We start from the raw sequence: 20752 nt of genomic DNA, 5'->3' as shown, positions 1-20752 counted from the left end.
CCTTGTTAAATCTGTGTTGTCAACAGCACATGTGAATGTTTCCATCCCCTCTTATTTTCCAGCCTCAGAGAGCATGGTCTCTGGCCCTGCCATCATGGAGGATGACGACCAGGAAGTGGATTCTGCAGATGAGTCTGTCTCCAATGATGTGATGACAGCAACCGATGAACCCTCCAAGATGTCCTCCGCCGCTGGGCGCCGCATCCGGCGCTTCAAGCAGGAATGGCTGAAGAAGTTCTGGTTCCTCCGATATTCCCCCACCCTCAATGAGATGTGGTGCCACGTGTGCCGCCAGTACACGGTGCAGTCCTCGCGCACCTCCGCCTTCATCATCGGCTCCAAGCAGTTTAAGATCCACACCATCAAGCTGCACAGCCAGAGCAATCTGCATAAGAAGTGTCTGCAGCTGTACAAGCTTCGCATGCACCCGGAGAAGACCGAGGAGATGTGCCGCAACATGACCCTGCTCTTCAACACCGCCTACCACCTGGCACTGGAGGGCAGGCCCTACCTGGACTTCAGGCCGCTGGCAGAGCTACTGCGCAAGTGTGAGCTCAAGGTGGTAGACCAGTACATGAACGAGGGCGACTGCCAGATCCTCATCCATCACATCGCGCGGGCGCTGAGGGAGGATCTGGTGGAGCGCCTGCGTCAGTCACCCTGCCTCAGCATCATCCTGGATGGGCAGAGCGACGACCTCCTGGCTGACACGGTGGCCGTGTACGTGCAGTATACCAGCAGTGATGGGCCCCCGGCCACAGAATTCCTATCCCTGCAGGAGCTAGGCTTCTCCAGCACAGAGAGCTACCTCCAGGCACTCGACCGGGCCTTCTCTGCCCTTGGCATCCGCTTACAGGATGAGAAGCCAACTGTCGGCCTGGGAGTGGATGGGGCCAACATCACCGCCAGCTTGCGTGCCAGCATGTTCATGACCATCCGCAAGACGCTGCCCTGGCTTCTATGCTTGCCCTTCATGGTGCACCGGCCCCACCTGGAGATCCTGGATGCCATCAGTGGGAAGGAGCTGCCTTGTCTGGAGGAGTTGGAGAACAACCTCAAGCAGCTACTGAGTTTCTACCGCTACTCTCCGCGTCTCATGTGTGAGCTGCGCTCCACAGCCTCCACCCTGTGCGAGGAGACGGAGTTCTTGGGGGACATCCGTGCGGTGAGGTGGATCATCGGCGAGCAGAATGTCCTGAACGCCCTCATCAAGGACTACCTGGAAGTGGTGGCCCACCTCAAGGATGTTAGCAGCCAGACACAGCGGGCAGACGCTTCCGCCATCGCGCTGGCCCTGCTGCAGTTCCTCATGGACTACCAGTCCATCAAGCTCATCTACTTCCTGCTGGACGTGATCGCCGTGCTCTCACGCCTGGCCTACATCTTCCAGGGAGAGTATCTCCTGGTGTCGCAGGTGGACGACAAGATCGAAGAGGCCATCCAGGAGATCAGCCGGCTGGCAGACTCCCCGGGGGAGTACCTGCAGGAATTTGAGGAGAATTTCCGAGAGAGCTTCAATGGGATCGCCGTGAAGAACCTCAGGGTGGCTGAGGCTAAGTTCCAGGCTATCAGGGAGAAAATCTGCCAGAAGACACAGGTCATTCTGGCACAGAGGTTCGATTCCCGAAGCCGGGTCTTTGTGAAGGCCTGCCAAGTGTTCGACCTAGCCGCCTGGCCCAGGAACAGTGAAGAGCTCCTGAGCTTCGGCAAGGAGGACATGGTCCAGATCTTCGACCACCTGGAAGCCATTCCTACCTTCTCCCGGGATGTGTGCCGCGAAGGGGTGGACCCCCGGGGAAGCCTGCTGATCGAGTGGAGAGACCTCAAGGCTGATTATTACACCAAAAATGGCTTCAAAGACCTCATCAGTCACATCTGCAAGTATAAGCAAAGGTTTCCGCTCTTGAACAAGGTCATTCAGGTACTCAAAGTCCTCCCCACCTCCACTGCCTGCTGTGAGAAAGGCCGCAGTGCCCTCCAGCGGGTCCGCAAAAACCACCGCTCCCGCCTGACCCTGGAGCAGCTCAGTGACCTGTTGACAATTGCTGTGAATGGACCACCCATCGCCAACTTTGATGCCAAGCGAGCCCTGGACAGCTGGTTTGAGGAGAAGTCTGGCAACAGCTACACACTGTCAGCGGAGGTCCTCAGTAGGATGTCTGCCCTGGAGCAGAAGCCCATGCTGCAGGCTGTGGACCATGGCTCTGAGTTCTACCCAGACATGTAGGGGCCTGCACAGCAGAGGTCACAAAGCCGGTGAATATTTTTTTAATCTATACTCATAAGCTTTGATATATTATATAAATATATATTATATTATATTATATATATATAAATCCACACTGAAAATTTTTTAAAAACTAAGGTGATGTGTCCACCGGAAGCTACTGACGGCTTTCAGAAAGGAGCAGCGTCGGCAACTGACTCTTGTCTCCACACTTGGCAGCTGCAGCCTACGAGGCACCCCTTCACTCACACAGCGTGTTCCGGGCCACACGTGTTCCTACCAAACAGTCAAAGCAGCATAAGCTAAATGACGATTCTCTTCGTCATTCTTGGGTGGCTTGTTCTGTTTCTGCTCTCATGTATTGGTCACGGGGCTGGGGGTTGGGGTGACGCTCTCACCTTCTCTTTGGTATGGTTTTATGACTGGGGGGCAAGGTGTGGTTTCCTCGTTGGCATTCTGTTCCCGTCGCATTGTGTCAGGGTTTCCATAGGGTGGATTGGATTTCTGGATGTCTTTCTCCCATCACTTGACCTCAGCTTGGGAGAGCTTTCTTTGTTCATTTTTTGAGTGATTCCTTCACTTGTCCCCCTCGACTGTGAGCCCACCACACTCAACCACGCCACCCTCCCATCCCGAGGCTGTCAGTTCCCTCCTCAGACCTCTGGAGTTAGAGATATTAGGTGTCATACTGAAGGCAACATCCTTTCACATTTGAGCTTGAAATCTAGGGACCATGGGGAGGGTGAGCTTTGTGCCCCAGCAGAGGATAAAACATTATTCTTCCATTCAGAGCTAGGACTGTTGGGGAGACAGTGAGCCAAGAAATCTAAACCCCAACAGGACCGCAATTTGGGCTTAAAACAAGTAAAATGCAAAGTGTGTAGATTCAACTTCCACAAATTGCTTGTATGTTCTTTCTAACTATGAAATATGGGGGATTTGGGTTTCTCTTAGTAATCAAGTAGCAGCTGTTTTATAGTTCAGGGTCAGAATCCGCCAATGCAAGTCATGTCCTGAGCTACGCAGAACTCAGGTGAGAGTCCGCAGAGAGGTTGTTCCTTTCGCAACAGGCTGACGATATGCTCCGCAGCCTGGCAGGACAGTCACAGGATGCCAGGCAGAGTTTCTCTGCCCGTGAGCTCCTCCTAATTTGAATAGGGTTGAAATGTCCTAAAGAAAAGGAGAAAACAGGAAGTGAGGTGGGATTCTCAAGATAAAAACATGTATGCACATCTACACACACGCGCACATGCACGTGTGTGCACACGCACACACAGACACACACTCTACAGCCACAATATAAGCTTTAGAAATGGCCGCTTGCCTGTCCCCACCCCGGGGGCAGACAGTGGTTTACGCTAGAGGAGTCTGACCAATGTTCATATATCTACCAGTATACCTCACAAACCATTGTCAACAATGTTCAAACCTCCCTCTTGTTTCCATGTCTGAACTGTGCAGTTTTTGCCGTCCCAGAATGTGGATACGGGTTGTGTGGGGGGAAGGGCAGAAGATCTGTAGTACCTGCCGCAGTCAGTTCTTCAGAGAACTGTCCCTCTCCTTCAGTGGGGTATTAGAGATTCAACCACAGGCAAGGCCCCCATGCCCTCAGCCTGCCTAGCTGGGCTTACAGCTATGTGGTGGCTTCCTTCCTTCTGGGTTCGGCTCGTCTCTGAGGCCTCATGGAAATGTCATTAACACTGAACATGTTGCTACCCTTTTCTGGTTCTTCAGTCTGTCCGTCCTCCCTCAGATCCTCCCTTTGCCTCCATGGTCTTGGTGCTAAGATAACTTTAGAATCATTGCTGCTAGCCAATAGTTTTCATGATATAAATATATATATATATATTATATATTTTTTTTTCGAAATGTTTTTGTTTTCAAGAGTGATGTAGCATGTTAAAACAAGAAACAAAAGTAAACCATCAAAGCTGGGTCTTTCCACCTGCCCCACTGCCAGGCCTCTTCTGCTGCCTTCTTCACCTTACCTGGTGACTGTCAGCCCTCCCTTCACTCTGCTCCCCATCTTAACCCCCTGCCCTCTGAGCAGGGGGAGTTAGCAGGAACTAGGGAAGGAAACCCACAGTCCCTTTCAGAGGCTTGGAATCCGGGTCTCGTCCACTTGCCGGCTCTGAACTGGTGTCTCCCTCCATATGCCCTGAAGCACAAGGTCTCCCACTTGCCCAGCTCCTGCCCTGGAACCTCATCTCCTCACAGACACTTTGGTCTGGGGAGTTTCCGTTGAGAACTGCATGGACCAAGGTGTGTTCAGAGTAGGGATGGCTGGCAAGGCAGGTCCCTCACAGGCAGCCTGTAGGCATAAATGATGGCCTGGGCCTTTTCTTCTTGCCCCGAAGTTGCCTTACACCTCTCCTCCCCAGTGCAGGGGCTTCCTCGCCCGCGAAGGGTCATCTCTTGGATGGCCCTAGGCCAGACATAAGAACGAGGACTGTTCCTTCCCAAGAGGTCGTGGCTACGCAAACTCAAGTCCTTAGCTAGAGACACAGGTTCTAATATTCCAAGCCAGTGTTACCTGAGTTTCCTTAAGACACCAGGAGCAAGGGACCTGCCTTGAGGCCTAGAATGTTCTGGCAGCATGTGGCTGTAAGCAGTCACCTGTTCCCTGGTCCCCCGTTTCCCCGACCCCACCCCTTCGGCTAGGTGCCTCTGAAACGCTGGGTGCTGGTGAGGCTGGTTCACCCAGGCAGGGCTGTGACAGATGCTGTCTAGGCCACTCTGCCTCAGGATGGCGGGTGACTGAGGAACCATGTGGATGAACCCCACACATGCTCCCTGGGAGGGCCGGGGCTTCTGCCCAGTGAATTCCCATTTGGGATGCCCTGTGATTTTGGGCCTAGGCATTTCTCATGTTTCCCCTTAGAGAAGAGCCTGGGTGGCCCACACTTCCAGTCTGGCCGGAGAACCATGACTCGTCTCATATCTTAGTTGGTTTAACAGACTGGAGAGGCCTTGCAGCATAAATGCAGTTGTTTTTGATGGGACAGGGCCCTGTAACTCAGTCCCTGGTATAGAAGCGTCGAACGAATGTGTCTGTGCGGCTGACAAGTATTCGCGCTGGGCTGACTAAAGTGACTTTCATTGGCTCTTACCAAGAGTAGGAACTGAGGTGGTGTTGAAGACTAAGGCTTGTGGCTGTTATGCCAGCCGGGTACCTCGCAGGCCCCTGTGGTTGAAATGTTCTCCTACGCGAAGGGAAACAATGACCACTTAGCATGTATGAGACAGGAGGATTACTCAGCCCCGAAGGCAGCTCCTGCCCAGTTAGAATCCCTGCATGCATCAGAACTCAGCGCTTTTGTAATGTCTGCTTGTGGGTCTCGTGGAGGCAGCTCCATCCACCCTGCCCCACCCTCGCTGGGGAATGAGAGACCACTGGGCTCCAGGACCCTCGGTAGCCAAGCCCCACTCAGGCTGTGTGTTCCCAACTTGAGTTATTTTGCTGAGGTTTCTTGTTGGCTTGTTCATTCTAGACCTTTGATTTTGTGCAAGGACCTTGGAGAGACTTAAAACACATCTTAAGTGTTTTCCATTTGTCTGGAGGAAGGGCAGTGGGAGAAAGAAATAAAGGTGGACATGGCCATAGAGAGTGGAAATAGACTTGAGATGTTACCCAGCCTGATCTTGAGCAATGCTTCCCATTGCTGCCTGCCGGGAGCTCAATGGGGACCAGGAGAGGCCACCTGGCCTGAAGTCTAATTTCTGTCTTCTAGAACACTCCTTTGTTTTTCACTTCTGTCTCTATGGAAACAGGAGTTTGGCATCCTTACCTGTTTTCAGTGTGTGATCTGTGTTAAATTACAAGTCAGATTTGTGCTGATTTGTGCTTTTTTTTTTTGTGGTCCACGCACCCAATTTGGGCATAGGCCCCAGGTTCACTGGAGCTCATGTGTGCCCGGGTGCCCTTTAAGAGGCAGCCCAGTCAGACTGGGCTAGCTAGCAACTGAAGCAGGGAGAGTGGTCCTCTGGGATGAGGAAAGGCGGGCACAGCAGGCAGTTAAGGTGGGGTTGCTCCTTTACAAGCTGCCTTGGAGTCTAGTCTGGCCATTCCTCCAATCCTTGAGGGAGAAAGTGCATCAGATGTGCATGGCCCCTCCCCTCAGAGGAATGCTCTTCTCTAGTCCTCTGTCGGGGCAGTTGTGAGAGTCTTTGAGGTAATCTTTGCATGTTAGTCAGAGGGAGAAAAGGTGCCCTTTGGAGAGGAAAATAGTATGGCCCTCCTCTTCCTTCTAGCACGCTCTCCCCTTCCCCAATCCCTTCAGATGGTATCACCCTAGAAATACCTATGCAATGCAGTCTCCCTGGGAGGCTGTGCATGGAGGCAGGGGTATGTGCAGTGTATCATACTGATGCTAAGGCATATCAATTGTATATACAGACATATACAGTACGTATACACGCAGAGTAAGAGTAAATCACGTCTATATATCTATAAATATATCCTATATATTTATACATTTCTATGTTTAAAATAGATATAAAAGTAGTCTATAGAGCTGGAATGGTGGTGAGGAAGCCGAGTGCTGGGTTGGGTAAGGAGGAAGAGACTGCTCTGGAAGGGAGGTGGGAGTGCTCAGCCGGCTGGATCGCTGGCCACTGTGGGGGCATCTTCCTTGGGGTACTGGAGGGGAGAGCTGGTCCCACCTCTCTCCATGCACTTTCTCTCCTTTCCAGCCAGTTCAGGCTGAGGTTGGAAGGAGATACCCCTGAGGTCAGGCTGCAGTGGCCCCTACTTCCCCCTACCACTGGCCTTCACTTAGCTGGTCATTGCTGCTTAGCAGTAGGGGCTCGGACTTGGTCCCTGACCCCTAGGGGAGGGACCTCTGCACAAACTTCCCAGTGCCCTCCCCTATCAGGAATGAGCAGCACTGCTGGCGATAGAAAAGGAGTACCTGGGCTGAACAGATGTCCAGAAAGATGTCATCCCCTCTTCCCAGATGCTTCTGTCCGCCCCCTGGAGGCCAAGGCTCTGAAGTACAGCCGTCCTGGCCTCCTTCACTCATTCACCCACTGTCTCTAGAGCACCAGGAGTTGAGGAAGGCAGCCTGAGCTTCAGGTAGCACTGCCTCTCCTAATTCAGAAGCCCCACCTGGTGGAAGAGATATATCTGCACACTGACATTTTCAATGGCAACTCAAGTTCAGGATCTGGGCCTTGGCCCAGCTCACTCTGCGCAGCCACAGCTGCTGGCTGTACTCAGGACAATGCTGTCCCCTTTTCCCAAACCAACCAAGCAGTCCACCCACCTCTGCTGTGGCAGCAGGTTTAGGCTTAGTTCACGACACTGTTCTCATTCTCTCACTGGATGCCCAAGCCCACTTTCTCTGGGAAGGGTATTTTCTTCAGCTTGTCCCCAGACAATGTCTCCACGCTGGGTGGGGATGCCTGGGACTCCAAGGAGTCCGGCAGGCTGGCAGGATGGCAGAGGGTTTGTGCAGTCCACATGGGAGTCAGAAGCCTATGCTCCCAGCATCCTGTTTCCTCTCTCTCCGGGAGCAGAAAGGATCTGATGACAGGAACCCTCCCTGCCCTCCAGCCCAGTCGGCCTTTGGGCTCCACACACACACTCACTTCCCATACCGAGCCTTTGCAGGTCTCCCCTGCTCTTCCTCACCATACTACCAACGGACCTCAGTCTCTAGCAGACCAGTCCTGTACCACAGTTGAGACCAGGTCTGCTCTGCCAATGCCCACTTCCTTGAACCACAGCTAGCTGCCAACCGGCTGAACACCCTGTAGTGCCTGGCTCAGTGGAGTTCAGGACCAATGGCCCGAGCCTTCCACCCACTACAGTGGGTCAGAGCCTGGCCAGGGGATAGGCATTCCCAGTAGCAATCCCACAATGCACTGTACCTCAGAGAGAGAGAACATGCCACAGGGCACCGAGGGGACCAGCCTCCGTGCAGAGGGGGCAACTGCTCACAATACTATTCATAAGACAAAGGCCAGGCTGTCCTAGGGCATCCCTCAGTGTACCCTTTGGCCTCTGGAAGAGCCAGTAGTCTTTTTCAGCCCTGGTCTCTCTCTTCCTCTCCACCCCTAAGCTGCTGAACCGTTTTCATGTCAATCACAAAGAAAAAAAAAGTGGGGGTGGGGGGAATTCCTAGGAGCCTATTACCACACACATATTAATATGTTAATACTTTCTTTTTTAAAGACAACTCTCAATGTTAGTATTTGGCAGACTGTGCTTTATAGTACCTGTGTGTCGGGGGCTAGAACACTGGATACAAATAGAGCTATGCTGGTTTATAATCTGTATGCAGAGTCTTTCCTTTCGTCACATTATCTTCATAATGTAAGAAGATTATTAATAAAAGCATTTAAATTGATGCACCAAGCTTGGCTCCTTGCCTCTGTGACGGGCCTCAGTGAGTCGTGTGGACCCCATCAAAGGCTGAAGTGTGGGATTGGAAGGAACTCCAGTCCTCTTTCGCTGATCTCTGCTGCTCTTCCTGTTCCTGTCGCAGTGCACCGCTGGCAGGAAGCCCCTGCACCCATCAATCAGGCCGAAGAAGGGGTGCCTGAAGCCGAGTGAAACACCTACCCAGACACACTGGCCTTACAAGAATCTCTCTTGGGGCGCGGGGAGGGGGCTCTGCAGATCAGCTGGTTCCAGCTCTCCTGCTTAATGCCCTCAGTGGCTCTCCACTTCCTGGCCTGGTCCCCACTTAGAAAGGTCTTTTCTGAGTACTTTGCCGATGGCACTGAGGGACTGAGATTTTTTCCCACATTTTTTGAGGAAGGAATTAGACAAACTATAGTCAATAATGACATTGCTCTACATACAGGTTTTTCCTCTTGAGATGCTTGGTCCCTCTCCCATCCGCCTTCCTCACAGAGGTCTTACCTCTTCCTTTTTCCTTACTTCTGTCTTCTTAGCATTAGACACTTTCTTTTCAGTCAAGAAGCACCATCACCTCCACGTTGGTCACCTAGCAACTGCTGTGTGACAGTTGCTGGGGAGATGTGAATAAAGTCTTCTCAATCCGGTGACATACTAAGGATTGTACCCAAATCCAACTTGGTGAGCCAGTGAGTTTTGAGGGTTACTTAGGGGAGTGTGAGTGAAGGTTTATTTGCAGAGCATTGACGACTCACAGGCAGCTATGTCACCAAAGCCATTTCCAGCATGGCTCATGAAAACTGGAACCCTAGAGATACCTTGGCAGTTTGCAGCAACTTAACAGGTAGGAGATTCTGCCATTGCTACTTATATAACATTGGAGAGGAAGGCCTTGGAAGTCTGTTAAGTTTCAGGGACTTCCCGAGACTTATGAGTTAGTTCCAGTCTTAGGAAGCCTCCCTTTAGGACTTCTCAAGTTCTAATGATGCTGAATGGACGTGTGTTCAGGATACAGTGTTTCAGTGCAGAGGAAATTGCTACACAGTACTCTACCCTTCTCTCTTGTTCTTTTATTCTTTCTGCTCCCTTTCCGTGGTGTTCTCTTGGCCTTGGAGGGGTGATGTATATGTTTAACCCTTGGGCTACTCTCCCACAGCAATGCCTCTTGTTCTTGGGCCTTGTTTTTGGGTGGTTATTTGGTTCTCCCAGTCCACCATTGCTTATAAAGGAAACCTCCTTGTAGGTCCAGTTGCAATTGGCAGAAGTGTCCTATAAATTATCCCAAGCACACAAATGTTTAGAGAAAAGTTTAACAAAGCCAGAAGGTTGCTGTTGAACCTGAAACAGTCCATGCTGCTTCTGCACAGGCAGTTGCATCTCTGGGCACTATGATAGCAGAGCTTCAGGGTCCACAGCCAAGGGAGACTGTTGTAACAACTGTGCCCTAGCAGGCTGCACATGCTATACCTTCCAACATTATCAAAACAAGCAGCAGCGAGTCAGCAGTTCAGTCCCAGCCTTACTTCTTCACGAGAGATGGCTCAGCAGTTAAGACCACTGCCTGTTCTTCCAAAGGTCCTGAGTTCAATTCCCAGCAACCACATGGTGGCCCACAACCATCTGTAATGAGATCTTCCTCCTGAGGAAGACCTGGTCAGTCATCCTCATCAACTTAGACCATGAAACCCAACATGGACAAGTTCAACAGAACCGCCATATACGGGCTGCCCATGCCTGCTTCAGCATTGCCACAGCATACATTTCATCTTTTTTTTTTCATTTTTATAATCAGAATATGCATTGCCTTCACCCATAGGGCATAAGCCAACAGCAGTGGCAATGACATTATTTTAGGGGACCTTTGGGGCCTCCCTGACCAAAAACTACCCACTCTAAGCTTTTTATCCGACTCCTGTAAGTGCTACATTCCCATTATATGACACGTCTGTGTCTTTGTTTAAATTCAACAATTACCTCTATTCCATGTTTTTACAAATCAAAAAATGCTCAAGTATTAGCATCATGCAACAAAAGTTTTTTTTGTTTTGTTTTATTTTGTTTATTTTGTTTTATTTTGTTTGTTTTGTTTTGTTTTAACAGAAAATGGGTAGGATCTCTAAAAGCCCACTGTCATCTCTCCTAGATCAGAAGTCCTAGTTAGGGCCCAAGGCAGTGACCTCCACAGGGGCAGGCCTCACCAGCCACGTCTCCCAGAGCAGGCCTGAGGCAGAAACCTCCACAGGAACAGGTACAAAGGAAGCAACTGCTGAGGGAGCAGACCCAAGCCAGAGATCTCTATAGGACTGGAGTAGGAGTCAGGGACTTTTGAGGGAGGCCCAAGCCAGGGACATCTGTGGAAACTGGCCTGAGCCAGCGACCTCTGCCAGAGCAACTTCCCCAGGAGCAGGCTGGAGCCAGCCACCTTAGCTGGAGCAGGCCTGAGGTAGCAACCTCCACAGGAGCAGGTAGGTATAAGGAAGTAGGCCTGAGACAGAGACCTCTGCTGGAGCAGGCCTGAGCTAGCAACTTCTGCCGGAGTAGATCCAAGGCAGCCACCTCGGCGGAACAACCCCAAGCAAGCAAACTCTATGGGAACAGGGCCGAATGACTCCCAAGATTGCAGAGTGACCCCCAGGGAGCGCTGAATGACCTCACCTCTGGGAACACCGAGTGACCTCTGAGATGACTGGAACTGTGGCCCACCTGCACCATGAGGAGCAACCATCTGGGCCTTGGATCTACTGGCACCTGGAAGATTGATCTCTAGAGTCACAGACAGCCCCAACTACACCGATCAGGGGAAAAGATGGGTAGGCAAGGTAAGAACACACTCAACACCACAAAGAGCAACATAAAGCCAACAAAAACTAGTGGTCCTACAACAGCAAGACCTGGACACCCCAATATAGATGAAGCAGAAGAAAATGACCTAAAAAATAACTTTAAGAGAATGCTTGAGGCCCTTAAAGAGGAAATGAAAAATTCTGTCAAAGAAATGGAGGCAAAGACAAATAAAAATTGGAATAAATCAACAAATCCCTTTTTTAAAAAAAAGCAATTAAAACATATGAAAGAAACGATTCAAGACTTGAAAACCAAAATAGAGACAATAAAGGAAACACAAACTGAGGGAATTATAGAAACAGAAATTATGAGAAAATGATCAGGAACCACAAATGCAAGCATGAACAGCAGAATACAGCACAATACAAGAGGATCTCAAGCACTGAAGATGCAATAGTGGAAATAAACTCATTGGTCAAAGAAAACATTAAATCTAACAAAAGCTTAACACAAAATATCTAGAAAATATGGGACACCATGAAAAGACCAAACCTAAGAATAATAAGGATAGAAGAAGGAGAAGACACAACTCAAAAGCACAGAAAATATATTCTACAAAATCATAGAAGGAAACTTTCCCAACCTAAAGAAAGATATGATTATGAAGATACAAGAAACTTACAGAACACCAAACAGACTGGATCAAGAGAAAAAGTCCCCTCGTCACATAATAATCAAAACATTAAACATACAAAATATGGAAAGAATATTAAGACCTGCAAAGGAAAAAGGCCATGGAACATATAAAGGTAGACCTATCAGAAAACTATACCTGACTTCTCAATTGAAACAATGAAAGCCAGACGGTCCTGGTCAAGTGTTATGCAGACATTAAGAGACCATGGATGCCAGCCCAGACCACTATACCCAGTAAAACTTTCAGTCACCATAGACAGACAAAACAAGATATTCAAGACATCCAAAATTTAAGATATTCAAAACAAGATATGACAGAACCAGATTTAACCAATACTTACCCACAGACCCAGCCCTACACAAAGTACTAGAAGGAAAACTCCAACCCAAGGAAGTTATTTACAGCCACAAAAATACAGACAATAGATGATCTCACAACAGCAAATACCGAAGAAGGGAAAAACACACACAATAGCATCATGAACAATGAAAACTAAAATAACAGGAACTAGCAATCACTGGTTATTAATATCCCTTAATATAAATGGACTCAACTCACCTATAAAATGTTGGATATGAAAACAGAATCCATTCTTCTGCTTCATAGAAGAAACACACATCAACCTCAAAGACAGACATCGCCTCAGAGTAAAGGGTTGGGAAAAAAAATTCCAATCAAATGGACCTAGGAAACAATTTTGTGTAGCTGTCCTAATATCTACCAAAATAGACTTCAAACTAAAATCAATCAAAAGAGACAAAGAAGGACATTTCATATTAGTCACAGAAAAAAAATTCATCAAGAAAAAATCTCAATTCTGAAAATCTATGCCCCAAATACAAGGGCACCCTCATACATAAAAGAAACACTTCTAAAGCTTAAATCACACATTAAACCCCACACATTAATAGTGGGAGACTTCAACACCCCACTCTCACCACTGGAAAGGTCTATCAGACAGAAAATTAACAGAATTAAGGGAATTAACAGATGTTATGAATCAAATGGATTTAACAGACTTCTATAGAATAGTCCATCCAAACATAAAAGAATATACTGTCCTCTCAGCACCTCGTGGAACCGTCTCAAAAACTGACCACATACTAGGTAACAAAGAAAATCTCCATAGATACAAAAAAAAGGAACAATTGCATGTATCTTATCGGATCATCATGGCTTAAAATCAGAATTCAACAACAACACTAATTTCAGAAAGCCCACAAACACATGAAAATTAAATAATGCTCACTTGAATCATCAATGGGTCAAAGAAGAAATCAAAGACGTCCTCAAATTTAATGAAAATAATTATACAACATACCCAAATTTATGGGACACAATGAAAGTAGTCTTAAGAGGAAAGATCATAGCAGTAAATGCTGAAAAATCCCACACTAGTGAATTAACAGAACATTTGAAAACTCTAGGAGAAAAAGAAGCAAACTCACCCAGGAGGACTAGACAGTAGAAAATAATAAAATTGAGAGCTGAACTCAACAAAATAAAAAAACCTTTATCCAAACTAACCAAAAGGCAGAGAGAGAATATCCAAATTAACAAAATCAGAAATGAAAAGGGGGACATAAAAAGACATGGAGGAAATCCAGAGAATCATTGGGTCATATTTCAAAATATGTACTCCAAAAAAATGGAAAGCTTAAAGGAAATGGACAACTTTCTGGTTAAATATCACTTACTAAAATTAAATCAAGACCATATAAGCAAATTAAATAGACCAATAACTGCTAAAGAAATAGAAACAGTCATCAAAGGTCTCCCAACCAAAAAAAGGCCAGGGCCAGATCATTTCAGTGCAGAATTCTACAAGATTTACAAAGAAGAGCTAATACCAATACTCCTCAAATTATTCCACACAATAGAAACAGAAGGAACATTGCCAAACTATTTTTATGATGTTTCAATTACCCTGATACCCAAACCACAGAAAGACATAATTAAGAAAGAGAATTACAGACCAGTCTCACTCATGATCATTGATGCAAAAATACTTAATAAAATACTGACAATTTAAATCCAAAAACACATCTGAAAAATCGTCCACCATGATCAAGTCAGCTTTATCTCAGAGATGTAGAAATGGTTCAACACATGAAAATCTGTCAATGTAATCCATCACATGAACAAACTGAAATAAAAAGTATAATCATCTCATTAGATGCTGAAAAAGCCTTCGGTAAAATACAACATCCCTTCATGATAAAGGTCTTGGAGAGAGCAGGGATACAAGGAACATACTTAAACATAATAAAAGCAGTATACAGCAAGCCAACAGCCAACATCAAACTAAATGGAGAGAAACTCACAGCGATCCTACTGAAATCAGGAACAAGAAAAGGTTGTCTACTCTCTCCATATCTATTCAATATAGTATTTGAGGTTCCAACTAGAACAATAAGACAACAAAAGGAGATCAAGGGGATACAAATCAGAAAAGAAGAAGTCAAACTCTCACTATTTGATGGTGATATAATAGTTTACAGAAGGGACCCCCAAAATTCTAACAAGGAACTTCTACAACTCATAAGCACCTTCAGTAATGTAGCAGGATGCAAGATTAAGTCGAAAAATCAGTAGCCCTCCTGTACACAGATGATAAATGTGCTGAGAAAGAAACCACCCTTTACAGTAGTCACAAATAACATAAAATTTCTCGGAGTAACTCTAACCAAACAAGTGGAAGACCTGTATGACAAGAACTTTAAACCTTTGAAGAAAGAAATTAAAGAAGACACCAGAAAATGGAAAGATCTCCCATGCTTTTGTGTGGGTAGAATCAGCATAGTAAATATGGCAGTCTTACCAAAAGCAACCTACAGATTCAATGCAGTGCCCATCAAAATCCCACTAAAATTCTTCACAGACCTGGACTGAACAATACTCAACTTCATATGGAAAAACAAAAAACCTAGGATAGTCAAAACAATCCTGTACAATAAAGGAACTTCTGGAGGCATCACAATCCCTGACTTCAAACTCTACTACAGAGCTATAGAACTAAAAACAGCCTGATATTGGCATAAAAACAGACAGGAGGACCAATGGAACCAAATCCAAGACCTGGTTATCAATTCACATACCTCCAAACACCTGATTTTTGACAAAGAAGCAAAAAATATAAAATGGAAAAAAGAAAGCATCTTTAACAAATGATGTTGACATAACTGGATATATACATGTAGAAGAATGACAATAGATCCATATCTATTGCCATGCACAAAACTCAAGTTCGAATGGATCAAAGACCTCAACATAAAGTCAGCCACACTGAACCTCATAGAAGAGAAAGTGAGAAATACACTTGAACTCACTGGCACAGTAGACCACTTCCTAAATATAACCCCAGTAGCACAGACACTGAGTGGAACAATTAATAAATGGGACCTCCTGAAACTGAAAAGCTTCTGTAAAGCAAAGGACACGGTCAATAAGACAAAATGACAGCCTACAGAATGGGAAAAGATCTTCACCAACCCCACATCGGACAGAGGTCTGATCTTCTTGAGTTATAGAAAGAACTCAAGAAATTGGTCATCAAAAGAATAAATAATCCAATTTAAAAAATGGAGTACAGATTTAAACAGAGAACTCTCAACAGAGGAATCTAAAATGGCTGAAAGACACTTAAGGAAATGCTCAACATCCTTAGCTATCAGAGAAATGCAAATCAAAACAGCTCTGAGATTCCATCTTACAGCTGTAAGAATGGCCAAGATCAAAAGCACTGATGACAACTTATGTTAGAGAGGATGTGGGGAAAAGGGAACACTTCTGCATTGCTGGTGGGAGTGCAAGCTGCTACAGCCCCTTTGGATGTCAGTGTGGCCATTTTTCAGAAAAGTAAGAAACAACCTTCCTCAAGACCCAGCAATACCATTTTTGGGTATACATCCAAAGGATGCTCAATCATACCACTAGGACATGTGCTCAACTATATTCATAGCTGCACTGTTTGTCATATCCAAAACCTGGAAACAACCTAAATGCTGCTCAACTGAAGAATGGATAAGGAAATGTGGTACATTTACACAATGGAGTACTACACAGCTGAAAAATAAAGATACCTTGAAATTTGCAGTCAAATGAGTGGATCAACAAAACATTATATTGAGTGAGGTAACCCAGACCAGAAAGACAAATGTCATATGCACTCACTCATAAGTGACTTTTAGACATAGGGAAAAAAAATCAGCCTACAATTCACAATTCCAGACAACCTAGACAACAATGAGGACCCTAAGAGAGACATACATGGATCTAATCTACATGGGAAATAGAAAAAGACAAGATCTCTTGAATAAATTGGGAGCATGGGGACTATGGGAGAAGGTAGGAGGAGAGGGGAGAGTAAATGAGGGGAGAGGAGAAAAATTTAAAGCTCAATAAAAAACAATTACAAAAAGATGTCCTAGTTGCTCTTGGACAACTAAGGGAATGATAAAAATAAAAGTTAGTAAGGCCCAATGCAGTATAAAAAGATCTCGTGACTTTTTATCAATTCTTTAGTCAAAAGAGCAATGTTGGGTACAGTGACACGGACAGGAGATGCAGTCCCATTTAGGCGTCCATGATCCACAAACATCTCCCTTGATCCATCTGTCTCCTCATTCTGGCATGATGCTCTTGTCATGCAGACACTGCATGTCCCATCCCCTAATGGTCTCAGCGGGGCTGGCTTGTGTTCATCGGCTCAGTTCAAACCCAAGGGCTTCATTCTAGCCTGCCAAGACTGTTGTTGCAGCCAGACCCTGGTTCTAACAGGCTGCAGACCAGCACCTTGGTGCTTGCCTTCCCATCAGTCACGTCTGGCTGATAAAGGGCCCAGTCTGGGTGAAAATCTTTAACTCGGGAGACTTTATAGCACATCCTCTGGGGGATAAGGTAGACCCCATTCATCGAGGAGACGTGCCGCTCCATTCCAAGATGAGGAAAATGGCCACCCCGGGGTTTGCTTCCCACAATAGCCAGCTCAGCCTTATGTATTCTGTCAACCATCTACTCAACCTTGCAATTACCTCCGCATTAAGGAGACACACATTCCAATCCTCACGGGGGAAGGGCTGCCATATTGAGGGCTTCCCCCCAGGTGTTCCATCTTTACATCCGTCAGAGTCAGTTTTGTGTCTTAGCATCTGCTGCAGGGGCTGCGCAGCCACTACTGCCACCACCCCAGCTCAACTATGGTTTCGTCGGTCCCTGTTTGGGCACCAATTGTATCGTGTGATACTATTTGGGGGAGTGTGACTTGAATTGATATTTTCTCATCCTAGAGAGGAAACCAGTGACAGACGAAAGTAACAACAGTTCAGTTTGGTGAAGCAATTCTGTTGGGGTTTCTTACATGAACACGGGTGAAGTTGTGCCACTAAAAGCCCACGCCAGCACAGAGGGCAATGTCTGAAAGCTGGAACCCCAGAGCTTCCTGTGCAACTTACAGAGTCCACCAGTTCCTGCTGTTTATATTGCCTTGGGCAGGGAGGGACCTCGTGAAACTAGTCAGTTTCAGGGACTTCTTAAAATGTGGAAATTGTTTGCTTCCCGGGTCTAAAGGAGCCTCTCTCAAGGGCAGAATGTTTCAATTAAGAGGGCATTATTATACAACACTTCCAGATCTGACTGACCCAGGATTGTAGAAGTTTCTGGAACACAATGATTTTGTCACCAGGAAGCAAAGAAGGAAAGATCTCCATCTGCCCTTGCCTATGAAGTCAGTCCCCTCAGAGTGACTCTTGGAGGAGGTGGTCAACGCCTTCCATTCCTTTCCCTCTTTCCCCAAACTTTTCTCTCCAAGGTCCAAAGGACAAGTTGAAGTCACTCCGAGAGAAGACTTAGGAGCCTGGCTAGTGGCCTGAGGATCAGCAGAGCTTCCTGTGACAGCGTCTAGGGTGGCCTTTTAAAAGCAGCTCTGGCCATGGTACTCTCTTAGCAAGGCACATGGCTTTCCCAGTGGAAATCACCCCTACGTGCTCCATCCCCTGCCTGCCTCCTGTCTCATCTTGTCCTCACTTAGTGATCACACAGTCTTCCAACCCCTACCATGTGTCTTGCCGATCTGAGAACCTTAGTTGACATCCTGAGCCCTATGTCTAAGACATTCATTCCCAGAGTGGCAGCAGGTTGTGGCAAAATGCAACCTTTTTTTAGTAGGGAATTTTCGTGTCTACTAATATAGTTCTCTCTGTCTCTGTCTCTCTCTCTGTCTCTGTGTGTGTGTGAGAGAGAGAGAGACAGAGACAGAGAGAGAGAGAGAGAGAGAGAGAGAGAGAGAGAGAGAGAGAGAGAGAGAGAGAGAGTGTGTGAGGGAATTCCCTTGAGGGAAAAGTAGAGGCATTTCATTCTGCTGTGGGTAGTGCCTGTCACCAAGTAGGCAAGTACCATGCTGAAGGGGTGAAGGGCACCTGCAAGGGCCAGAGCTGGAGTCCTGGATTCCTCCTCATTGTTCATCGCTGTCTTGGTTTCCTCACGCAGTCAGAAGGGTCCTGTACTCGATCTCTGGCTGCATCTGGCCTTGACCCAGTCCCTTGCCTGTAAAGTGAGAGGTTGTGTACAGCTGGCAAAGTTGCCTGAGCTCCTTGTTCTTGCCCTGGGACAGGGTCCCAGCAAAATTCCCAAGCATCTCCTATACCCCAGGAAAAAAGATTGTCCCGGTTCTTTCTTGATTATCCGTGTTTGGGCTCTTTAGTTCCAGGTATACTTGGGGACTATGACCTTCAAGTAAACATGCAAGGCCACTGGTGTGTCTTAAGAGTCCCGACTTTAGGGCTAGACCATATTAAACCCTCCAGTTTCTTAGAAGCATCAGACCTTGGACAAATCACGAATCCCAGTTTACTTGAGTAGCCTAGCACAGGGCTATGGTCCACTGTGCGCAATTATCTTTTCATTGCTGTTGTGTCCTTTTTGACCAGAATGGAGCAGGTGCCAGGAAGTAGCAGGGTTATGATCTCCTATTACTGGGAATACCTGAGAAATGGACAACCTATTCCTTAGCCTGAGTGTGAACCGCCATGCCTTCCCCGGAGAGAGCCCAGGGCTCCTTCTTCAGCTTGCATCTGCTCGTCTCACTGGAGAGGAGCTGGAGAGAAATTTGATTTGTTTCTTTGGGCTGGAAAAGCAGGCTCTCCTCCCTTGTCCCTGGATGGCAACCAGATTTCTGAAGGAGGACTTTTTGCCAGTCACATTTGCCAACAAGCTGTCTCAGAAACCTCTGGAAAGAGTGTCAGGAAATTGGAGGCCACTCTGACAAACGACAAAGTCCAGCTGAAAACCAGACACCATGGGAGCTCTGCTTTAATCACAGTAGTCACCACTAGACTGGTTTCCATGACAACAACTCTTTCCTAATACCAGGAACTGATTCACCTGCAAGAGAAAAATTCATGGAGGGGGGGGGCATTCTCCAGCACTAAGGTAACACCCAACCACTCCATCTTCTAACTTTATCCCTGGCAGATAGAGGTCTGCTGTGAGGGAGATGGATACGTGCTCCAAATTAGATCTCCCAAATGCTGGCATCCAGCTGGTTCTACAAAGTAAGTACTTTTGGGTGGATAAGTACCCGTGCCCAGCAGCAACCAAACAGATGGGACCCAGTTTCCTCCGAGCCTCGGGCTTACTCAGGGGAGCACCCATAGCCTTCAGAAAGATGGTCAGCAGATGCCAAGTTCGTATCCAATGTGGAGCAGAGAGAGCAGACATCCACCTTTGTAGGCTGCCTTTTATCTCTACGGGAAACATGTGAAACAAAGCTGTTTACCAGTCCATGTTTGCTACTTTTATGCCAACTTGACACAGCTAAAGTCATCTGAGAGGAGAAAACCTCAACTGAGAAAATGCCACCATAAGATCAGTCTGTAGGCAGGCAAGCCTATAGAGCATTTTCCAAATTGGTGTTTGATGAGGAGGGCCAAGGCCATTGTACATAGTGCCACCCCTGACTGGTGGTCCTGGGTTCTATACAAAAGCAGGATGAGCAGGCCATGGGGACCAAGCCAGTAAGCAGCATCCCTCCATGGCCTCTGCATCAGTTCCTGCCTCCAGGTTCCTGCCCTGTTTCAATGTATACATTAGCTTCCCTCAGTGAACTATGACTTCAGATATGTAAGCCAAATATAAACCTTTTTCTCGCTAAGTTGCTTTTGATCACGGCTGTTATTACATAGTAATAACCCTAACTAAGACACAGTATAAACCAGAGAATTATAAAAGGTTAAAGTTGGGAGAGGTCTTGGGGTCATTTAATCCAAAATTCATTCTATAGATATGGGCACTGAGGCCTAGAGGCAATCGCCTAGTTTGGAGAAGTAATGGTGGCCAGACACAGTGTCCCACAGGGGCAGGGTCTCTGCTCTGACGCAGCTCCAGATAGAGGTGAATGTTCCTGTCGGAGCATGTCTTGCTGTTGAGGGCATTTCAAGGAAAGCCCTCAACACAGTAACCGAGTATCTCCGTCATTTCTTTCTCACATAGAGCCATACCAAAGGCTAGTTTGGGCCTTAGCAGGCTGTCTCCACAGTTACCTGTGAATTATGGTATATAATATGTGGTACTGTGGAATAAAGCCCACTTAGGCCATTTTATTACATAAATACAAATGCCTCCTGGTTGCCATAGGATGTAATAATGGGTGTAGAAAGAATACAGTAAGGAAGGAGTCACATGA

The 20752-nt window shown here is 46.9% G+C and overlaps 1 protein-coding gene across 4 annotated transcripts in view; it reads left to right on the top strand.

Moving 5' to 3' along the window:
• Prdm11 (PR/SET domain 11) overlaps positions 1 to 8577 on the top strand; it is a 93800-nt gene extending 85223 nt beyond the window's left edge. For all 4 annotated transcript variants that reach the window (XM_075961480.1, XM_075961476.1, XM_075961481.1 and 1 more), the window contains one exon: positions 63 to 8577. In XM_075961480.1, coding sequence (XP_075817595.1) covers positions 63 to 2227 — 2165 coding nt within the window. In that variant the 3' untranslated portion in view covers positions 2228 to 8577. The remainder of the gene's footprint in view (positions 1 to 62) is intronic.
• Positions 8578 to 20752: the final 12175 nt, after the last annotated feature.

This window comes from Microtus pennsylvanicus, chromosome 2, assembly GCF_037038515.1.
Source record: "Microtus pennsylvanicus isolate mMicPen1 chromosome 2, mMicPen1.hap1, whole genome shotgun sequence".
Lineage (NCBI taxonomy): Eukaryota > Metazoa > Chordata > Mammalia > Rodentia > Cricetidae > Microtus > Microtus pennsylvanicus.
Note: the sequence above shows the minus strand (reverse complement) of the source record. Positions and strands in the feature narration are given on the sequence as shown.